The 9,738-nt window shown below is 34.6% G+C and overlaps 1 protein-coding gene across 1 annotated transcript; it reads right to left on the minus strand.

Annotated features, from left to right (window-relative positions):
• Window positions 1-819: 819 nt before the first annotated feature.
• On the minus strand, window positions 820-2,391 carry LOC130966826 (40S ribosomal protein S11-like). Its single transcript, XM_057891650.1, has 4 exons — window positions 2,139-2,391; window positions 1,539-1,683; window positions 1,357-1,446; window positions 820-1,270 (listed from the first exon to the last, which is right to left on the minus strand). Exons 1-4 carry the CDS (start codon window positions 2,290-2,292, stop codon window positions 1,177-1,179), a joined length of 483 nt encoding a protein of 160 aa, XP_057747633.1. The 5' UTR covers window positions 2,293-2,391; the 3' UTR covers window positions 820-1,176.
• Window positions 2,392-9,738: the final 7,347 nt, after the last annotated feature.

Consider the following 9,738-nt stretch of genomic DNA (forward strand, 5'->3'; position numbering starts at 1 on the left):
TAACTATTTTTTATTTATATTTAATTTTTTAATTATTATTTATTTATTTATTTTAATAAATTTTATTTTTTTAAAAAAATCAAACAAGTTACGGAACAAAATAACATTTTAAGCTTATCTTAATTCTTAATTAAGCTCGCCCTGTTTATATAACGGGTCTAGGCAAAATGAGTTGGCCCACTTTACCACTTCTAGTAGACATTTTAAACTTATCTTAATTCTTAATTAAGCCCGTCCTGTTTATATAACGGGCCTAGACGTGGCGAGCTAGCCCACTTTACCACTCCTAGTAGAGAACCAAACATCAGGCGGCTGAGGAGCGTGAAAAAGACGCATGACTGAAGACGTGACAGTGAGACATCGATAAATTGGAAACATTAAAGAGAGACGGAAAACATACAGAAACAACCACTGTCCACACACCACCAGCAACACCCACATTGAGATTTTGTTTTTGGGAGAATAAAAGCCGGGAACAAAATATGGGGAGAGACTCGTAGATCTCATTAAAATTTTTTTCCACCGAACTAAAAGGTGTGATATTAATTAGGTGTTTGGAAATCACCACACGACTAGACACAGGTAAGACTTTCGAGCTACCAGCTAACACCATATTTCATTTCATACGTGATCCAAACAATTAATTCATTCAAAACAGAACAATAATATTCAACATGAATTGAAATTCTGAGCAGATCATATTGAAGTTCAATTCAAAGTATTGATAGATAGTCAATAACACATTGAAAACTGAAAATATCAATACAATGAATTAAAATTGAGAAAAGCAGCCAAGGAAGAGAATAAAAAATTCAAGAATAAAGAAACTTGGTTAGATAAATAACTTGGATTTAGAACGTTTCTGTTTTAATATTTAATTACTTGTTCTCATCTTAATGCTTCTTGTAAAACTTACTTAGAACATTATAGCAAACACCATAAATTTACCCGAGAAACATCATAACTGAGGTTTGCCGGAAACTAAAGGACTAATTGTATTTTAAACATCAAAAGTCAAAACTGATAACACATAGCTGTTAGGGTGGGAAAAAAAGAGACTGGAATAAAAAATCAAATCAAAAGCATACAAATATAAATCCCTCCTAAACGAATTTAGGAAATCACACAGGCGAGTTCCTAAATCTAATATCTGGGAAATGGGATTGGCAGAAGTCTTCACATTCCTGTGAAGGCTTTCTTAGCAACTCCAGAGGACGATCCAGCAGGAATCACTTTCAACACGTTAAACCTCACTGTCTTTGACAATGGCCTGTTAAAAGAATTCAATAAAATAAATGACAGAAAAGACTTTCCTAAGCCACAAAGAATCACAAGATTGAAGAATCGAATACCAACCTGCATTGTCCTATGATAACATGATCTCCTTCCTTCACACGGAAGCATGGAGATATATGTGCTGCGATATTTGAGTGCCTCTTCTCGTACCTATGGTGATACCAAAACAAATTCCAGTAAGCAATTGGAAAACTATTTATTGGGTCACCTAACATTTCTCTAGGTAGAAAAAGAAGGATCACCTTTGGTATTTCTTAATGAAATGAAGATAGTTGCGACGAACGATGATAGTCCTGGTCATCTTGGCACTGTGGCAAGTACCTGCAAGAATGCGACCTCGGATGGACACAGTGCCAGTGAATGGGCATTTCTTGTCAATGTAAGTCCCTAGAAACAAGCAGACAAACCACTATTGTCAGAGGCATAGAAGATAATCACATCTACGAGTGAAAGTGTCCATGTAACTCCAACAAACAACTGAAAATTCCATGTACAATTCCAACATCAATTACATCTTTGATCAGACAACAAATAAGGAGCATTGAAATGGCACTCTTAAAACTTTATGTAACTTCCAACATAAAGGAAGATACCATCTTAACGAATATAATCTATACTTTCACCATGAATAGTTTACACAGACAAGCATAGATAAATAAGACCATGCTACAGCATTGAAAGGACAATCTATTATTATGTATCAATGTGATGCCTAATAATAGTGATTCACAAGAAGCAATTACATTATAAACAAGGGATTTAACAGCTAAATAAAGAATAATTAAAACTCAATAGTTGAACAGAGATAATAAATAATAAAAAAAAAAGGTGGAAGGTGAAACCTTGAATAGCCTCTCTGGGAGTCTTAAAACCTAAACCAATGCTTTTCCAGAACCTGTTGCCTCCTTTTCCAGGCCTCTTCCCTTTCCCTGATTTCTTCGAGCAGAGGAAAACCTTGGGTTGCTTCAAGAAAGCCTTCTCCGTCTGTTCCGCCATTGGTGAATCCTGGAAGGTGCGTGGTGCAAGCAGCAGAGAGAACGAGCAGCAGCAAAGAACAGCACGGAGCACGCAAAACCCTAATTCGAGCCAAGAGGATCGATCGCTTTATTATAAACAAAGGACCTGTTATCCCAAATGGGCTCTCCTTCAATCATTGAGCCCAACTATTTCTTTCTTAAGTCCATTTATGAACAGGTCCATTCTTTTTTGGCCGATTAATGATTACCCACTTTATGCATTTTTATTTCGTCTCTCCATTAATGATGGTATATTTTTTATTTTTTATATTAAAAATAAAAAATTATTGATAAAAAATATAATCTATTTCTTATATCATAAAAAATAACAAAAAAAATAGATATACTGGATAAACATTATTTTAAAAACAAGAGAGAGAAAGAAAGTTTATTGTAAAATAATATAATTATATAAAAAATAATTAAAAATTTATCTCCTTTTCTTTATCTCTTAATTATTTTTTAATTTATTCAATTAAATATTAAAATTTTAAATTAAGATCCTCAATCATTATAATGATATAAGATTTTTTGTATATTCTCTTTCTATAATTTTTTTAATTATTTTTAATATATAAAATTATATATAAAAGATGTGCAAAAATATATATATATATATATATATATATATATATATATATATATATATATATATATATATATATCTATCACCCAACCATCTTTTCGTTCAAAGAAAAATGATCATATTCATAGAAAAACAAATGAAGAAACAAACATTGTTATTCTCTCTTAAATAGAGTCTCAGAATATCAAAGAAGCCCTTAATGACTCTTTCTGGGTAAAGGCAATGGAAGATGAGCTTCTTGAATTTGAGAAGAATCAAATATGGACGTTGGTTCCAAGGCCAAATGGAAAGAAAGTGACCGGCACCAAGTGGATCTTTCGAAACAAGTTAGGAGAGGATGGTAGCATTGCAAGAAACAAAGCAAGGCTAGTGGCACAAGGATATGACCAAGAAGAAGGGATAGACTTTGATGAATCCTTTGCCCCTGTTGCCCGAATAGAAGCCATAAGACTTTTCTTAGCTTATGCTGCGTTTTGTGGTTTTAAATTATATCAAATGGATGTGAAATGTGCATTTTTGAATGGTGTGATAGATAGAGAAGTATATGTGGAGCAGCCACCTGATTTTGAAAATAAAGAGCTTTCTAACCATGTTTTCAAATTATCAAAAGCTCTCTATAGTCTAAGACAAGTTCCTAGAGTTTGGTATGAGAGACTTAGCTCTTTTCTTTTGAAAAATGGTTTTCAAAGAGGCACACAGACACTACTCTATTTATCAAAAATTCTAATGATTCTTTCATTCTAGTCCAAATATATGTTGATGACATTATTTTTGGATCAGCAAATGAATCCCTTTGTATTGAATTTGGAAAACTCATAACAAGTGAATTTGACATGAGTATGATGAGTGAACTTAATTTTTTTCTTGGGCTGCAAATTAAACAAACTAAAAAAAAGGTATTTTCATTCATCAAGAGAAGTATACCAAGGAACTAGTTAAGAAATTTGCTATGGATAATGTCAAACCCATGGAAACTCCCATGCACCCTAATTTGTTTCTGTTTTGTTTTCGGTTGGGTCCAAACGGATTTTAATCTTTATATTTCAAAATTGATTTACTTTCTTTAATTTTAAATAAAAATAAAATCTTTTTTTTCTCATGATGTCAAGTCATTTCGAAGTCAAATCAGAAGGTGATGCAGTTGCATGATTTTAGAAAAGTTTTTTTTGGTACGATTACCAATACTCCTTCTCTTCCCTCCATAACTCCTCCTCAAACTCTTCGGTTTCCTCCACTACCTTTATCACTTCTCTTTCTTCTCAACCAGAAACCACTCAAATGAGGAAGAAAACTATTGTACAAAAGCCTCTTAGAGAAAAGATACATAAGCTTCCTGCAAAACCTAGGCCTTCTATCGTTCAAGGGACCAGACCTTCACTCCCTCACATTCTCCTCCTACCTCTCCTCCATGAACTGATCCTATGGCGTGGACCAAGAATACTCCAAGATATCCTGCCTCTGCCAAGTCGACGCCACCACCCAAGGCACCTTCTTCAAAACCTAGTTCTTCAAAATCAAGCTCTTCCAAAGGCAAATGCCCTGCTGCTGAAGAACCAGTTCCTGAGCCAACTCAGCCTAAACATAGGTCGGTCCCCTTGCGTTCTCAAAAAGGTAAAACTCATATTCCTCTCAAATATGTTAGAGAACCAGACATTGATCCTTTTGCTCATAAATCTCACTTCATGACATCTCACTCAAACTATAATCCATATAGATTTAAATCTGCATGAACTATATTTCTTTGAAGGAGTTATTAAATATTGTACCATGTGTCCCTCTTTTCTTGCTGACTTACCAACTTTGAAAAATAAAGGTTTTCTTTTTGTTGCAAATATGGAATTTTTGAATTGGAATCATCTCTTTAACATCAAAAAGCATGTTTAACCTCTGTTGGTTCAAGAGTTTTATGCAAATCTGACATATCATGAGGGCACTGTTCACTCCTATGTTAAAGACCGAGACATTGCCTTGAATAATGAAACAATCAGTAATGCATTGAAGTATACTAATGTTGGGCCTTGTGCCTATACTTCTGTTAAGTGGGATGAAGGAGTTGGTATTTTTTTCAATGATGCTTTGTCTCACATTTGTGAACATGTTTCTTTAATTGATGGTATCACACCCACTCACAAAACCCTAGGATATGAATGTGTCAACCACATCATACTTCCTCAAAGCGGTTCATATCAAAGGGTTTCTTGCACTGACATACTTGTTTTGTATGCCTTGATCACAAAAACAGAGATTTCTTTTGCTTATTTGATGGTTAGATACATGTTTGATTCTGTTAGAAGTGAGGAAGACAAAGCTCTACCTTATGGCATGTTTCTAACTTGTGTTTTTGAGCTCTTTGGTGTTGACTTGTCCAATGAGAAATATGAAAACAAGCATTCATATCTAAAAAGGGGTGGTTCATTGAAACAGCAAAAAGGGCCTACTCGTTCAGGGAGAGTGGTCTTGGATGATGAAGATGATGACTTTATACCTGAGGAATCTCCTCCTCCTTCCACCGAGGGTACTTCCATCTTCACTGGATAAAAATCTGCTCTGCTGAATATTGTCAAAGATGTAGTCCAGAAATTTGTCTCACAATCAAATCACATGATTTCCATGAGCAAGGAACAAAGGAGGCTAGCAAGCAAGCATGAGAATTTCCTCCGGAAGTCAAGAGATAGAGTAGCTGTGTTCATGACATTCATTGACAACCTACAAAAGGATGAAGACCCTGCCACTGATACTGATGAAGAAGTTGACTCGGAGGAAAATGGTTCTGCGGCTTAGGATTGTCTCATCAAGCTGCTGCTAACTGCTCCTGTTTTTGTCTCATAAAAACTGTCTCTTTTGATACTTTGGGACTTATGTTTGTTATTTCTGCATAACTGTATAACCATAACTACTGCTACACTTCAGTTTAATTTATTTGATATTTTGGACTGTGCTCTGACACTTTCTTGCAGGGTTTAAGGTGCTGTTTTTATTGATCTTGCTTGTTGTCCACCCTTGATGACAAAACGGAGAGTATATATGGCATGAGCAGTGCATGCAGTGAATTAAGTGAATGTTGTAATTTTTTAATTTAACTGCTGCTACTGAATTGCTGTGCTTTTTGATTGATGATGCCACAATGGTTTTCTACTGCTGTGAATTTTTTTTTGGCATGAGTTTTGAAACTTGCTTTTATGAGATGTTGCCGTTTTGTCCCTGTTCCTAATGTCTTAATGCTCTGTTTGCTGAGATTGTAAAAATACTTAAACATGTCACTGTTTGCTGCATCTTTGGCTAAGTATTTAGCATTTATTTGGTTCCAAATAAGTAAATGCAAACAGGAGAGAAAAGAAGAGCATAAATTCAGGGGGAGCTACTCTTGAAAAGGAAAGGGGGAGCAATATAAAAGCAAATAATAAAAATCAAAGGGAGTTCTTGAACTTTACTCAAATTCATTTTTTTTATCATTGTTTAAATTATGTTTGTCATCAAGGGGGAGATTGTTGAGTTAAGAAATTAACTAATATAATTGATGATGACAAACATTATTTTATTGGGCAAAGTAAATAATTAGTGTTGATTGTTAATAATTATACGTTGCTAATTATTTATAAAATGTTGCACGTCAAAACTTATTATTGCAATAGCCCAAGAGGATGAAAATAAGAAACAAATCTGGTGGGCTAAAATGCAAGCGAAGCCCAAAAGAAACAAAGCATAGAAAGCAACAGGCTGAATGAAAAAATCCGATCCAAGCCCGATTGCCTCTCTCATTCAAACCTCTCCAAATTGCTTTCACCCAAAAGCAACGTTCATCTATTCCCTTTTAGTCAGAAATCACAGAAGTGAGAGAGAGAGCTTCTTCCCTAAGCTATTCACCAAAGAAGCAAGAAAGAGAAGGTTAAGTCAAAGGATGAAGTCTAATCACCAACATTAATCTGTATCAAGAAGAAGTCAGAAGCTAAAGGTGATTTTTATTTCCCATTACATGTATAATACTTTCTTCTCTTCTTCCCAACTCTATGCAAGTCCGAAATATGGGATACAAGGGAAAGTTAGTTTCTACTCCACTCTGCTGTGCATCTACGGTCACAAGTAAGTCTAGGGGACCAAGTAGCTCCTCAATAGTCAAAATCTGGGTTTACCATTAAGGATACATGTTTTTTGCTTTCCTATGGTTTTTGGTCAACAAGAGAAGGGCAGAACAAAAGTTTCTTTTCTAATGATTAATGGGAAAAAGTGAGAGAATGGGTTGGTGAAGCACAAAACTCAAGAAGTTGACCTAGGAAGCAGAACCCAGCAACATGCAAGGAGATAAAAGAAGATTTCTGTTCATTCAGAAGCCAAGGAGAGTAAACCAGTGTTATTGAGCTTTTGTTCTGTGAAGAAGTTCTCTACGGAAGTTTCTCTACTTGGACAGTTCTTACTTTCAAAGAAGCATTTCACCAAAAATGAAGAACTAAATTAGAGACATGCAAATCTGGTTTATCACAGAGCAAAGAAGCTGTTGAAGAGTCAATCTCCTTCATGTTTTACAGATTGTATTTTACTTTTCAATGTTTATCTTTCTGTAATTTCTTGAGTGAAAAGGCATATTGAGAGAGCTCAAGTAAAAACCAATGAGTGGAAAGAGGCTGAGTGATACACTTGAGTAAAAAGTCTAGAGTTATTTCAGATTTTTTTAGGTTGGTGTTGTGTCTTGTATCTAGTACCTGTGAGGTACCCCTTTCTTATTTAGGTGAGCACTAAGAGTGAAGAGTTAGATATTAGCATACCCAATGTCAAGTTAGGTTAGAACTTGAATGTGAGAGGATTGTGTCAATCCTGTGGAATTGGTGTATGTAATACTTTAACTATAGTGGAAATTCTATCACTGTTGTGGTGGAGACTGGATGTAGGTTGCATTGCACAATGCAACTGAACCAGAATACATGATGGTGTCAGCTTATCTCTTCTCTGCTCTATTCTATTTTCTGATATTCATGAGACAAAAATAAATTGTCTCATAAATTTCCAATACTGAGTTCAAACAGAATCAAATTTGAAAGTTTGCTTTAAAAGGTCATTACAGTAACTCAAAAGATAGGCATAGATTCAACCCCCCCTTCTCTAAGCCTATTACAACCTTCATATTGTAATCATTAAATAATTTTGGTACATTCTGGATGTAATTTTTGGTTCATTCTAGATGTAAATAAGGTGCACTTCTGACCGTTATGTTTCAAATTGAGTTTATGTGTCGCAATCATTATATAATTTCGGTTCATTTTTTGAGTGAATTAAGGTGCATTTGGTCTCGTTGTTCTGCACAATTCAAAACTCTTCCTCCTCACCTTCTACTACTTCTTTTTCTTCTTTTTTATTTTTTTCTTCTTCATCTTCTTGTTCTTGTTTTATTTTGTTATAATTCTTCTTGTTTTACTCTCTTGGGAGGAGTAAAACAAAAAAAAAAAGAGAAAAAAAATAATCAAGCAAAATCACCAGGGAGATGATGTAAGGTCCCACATCAGTTGGGGAGGGGAACGAAGCATGCCTTATAAGGGTGTGGATACCTCTCCCTAACATGACGCGTTTTGATGAGTGAGTGTGGGGGGTTTCGGCTAGCATCCCTATTGTCAAAGGCAAAACCGTGAGGCCTTGTGTGCCAAAACAGACAATATCATACTAGCGGATGGTCTGGGCTGTTACAGATAGTATCAGAGCCAGAACCCGGATCGATGTGCCAGCGAGGGTGCTGGGCTCCCTTAGGGGGGTGGATTGTAAGGTCCCACATCGGTTGGGGAGGGGAACGAAGCATGCCTTATAAGGGTGTGGATACCTCTCCCTAGCATGACGCGTTTTGACGAGTGAGTGTAGGAGGTTTCGGCTAGCATCCCTATCGTCAAAGGCAAAACTGTGAGGCCTTGTGTGCCAAAGCGGACAATATCATACTAGCGGGTGGTCTGGGCTGTTACAGAGGAAGAAGAAAAAAAAAGAAAAACGTAGCAACAACAGCAGTAACAAAAGAATGACGATGATGAGAAAACACGCGAAGAAGAAGAAGACGACGATAACGTAAAGTCCCGCCGTGAATGTAAATGACTTGGTTAGACTTGCTTGTCTAAATAATTTTAATGTATAACATGACTCTTTTTTATATTGGGATGAGAATGGTGTTTTCCAGGACATGGACTATTGAGTTATGAGGGTATTGATATCAAATGTGACGCTGTTTAATTTAAAGTGTAAAAATCAGACCCTTCAATTTTTGGGAGAAACAAAAATTGAACCCTCCGATTTTTAATGACAAAAAATCGAACTACCCGATCTATAAAATTCAAAATAAAAAATTACACAAACAAAACAGATCTTTTGATTTGATATTATTTTTTTCTAACATTTTTTATAAAATAATTGGACTGTTCGATTACATAGTGCCATATAAGTTTTCAAACCAAAAAATTAAAATTGATATTGTAAAATTATGAAATAATAAATATTTTTGAATATGCTTCTTAGTATATAAAATTATATATCTTAATAAATAAAAAGACTAATTATTTATAATTATATCCTAAATTATGTAGAAAGTAATAAAAAATTATACAAATCCTTGTTTCTAAATGGTGAAATTTTAAGTTTTCATCACATAACCACCGTAAATGCTAATTAATAATTTAGGAATAACTAAAAATTAAAGTTATAACTGATGAGAAATATATTATGATCAGAGATAGTATAAGCTAAAAAAAAATCATAAATATATAAAATAATAAAATAATTATACAAATTTTTATTCTCAACTAGTGAATCCTAAAATTTATATCGCTAAACTAATCACCATAAACAGTGATAAGACTTACATTTTAGTATATT

The sequence above is a fragment of the Arachis stenosperma genome, chromosome 3, assembly GCF_014773155.1.
Source record: "Arachis stenosperma cultivar V10309 chromosome 3, arast.V10309.gnm1.PFL2, whole genome shotgun sequence".
Classification (NCBI taxonomy): Eukaryota; Viridiplantae; Streptophyta; class Magnoliopsida; order Fabales; family Fabaceae; genus Arachis; species Arachis stenosperma.

Bases quoted from the DNA above. Each gene is read 5' to 3' on its own strand.
- LOC130966826 (XM_057891650.1), bottom strand. From the start codon at position 2,292: ATGGCGGAACAGACGGAGAAGGCTTTCTTGAAGCAACCCAAGGTTTTC. The intron at 1,684-2,138 runs GTTTCACCTTCC...GCTTGTTTCTAG, and splicing joins TCCCAGAGAGGCTATTCAAG to GGACTTACATTGACAAGAAA. The intron at 1,447-1,538 runs GTGATCCTTCTT...GTATCACCATAG, and splicing joins TTCATTAAGAAATACCAAAG to GTACGAGAAGAGGCACTCAA.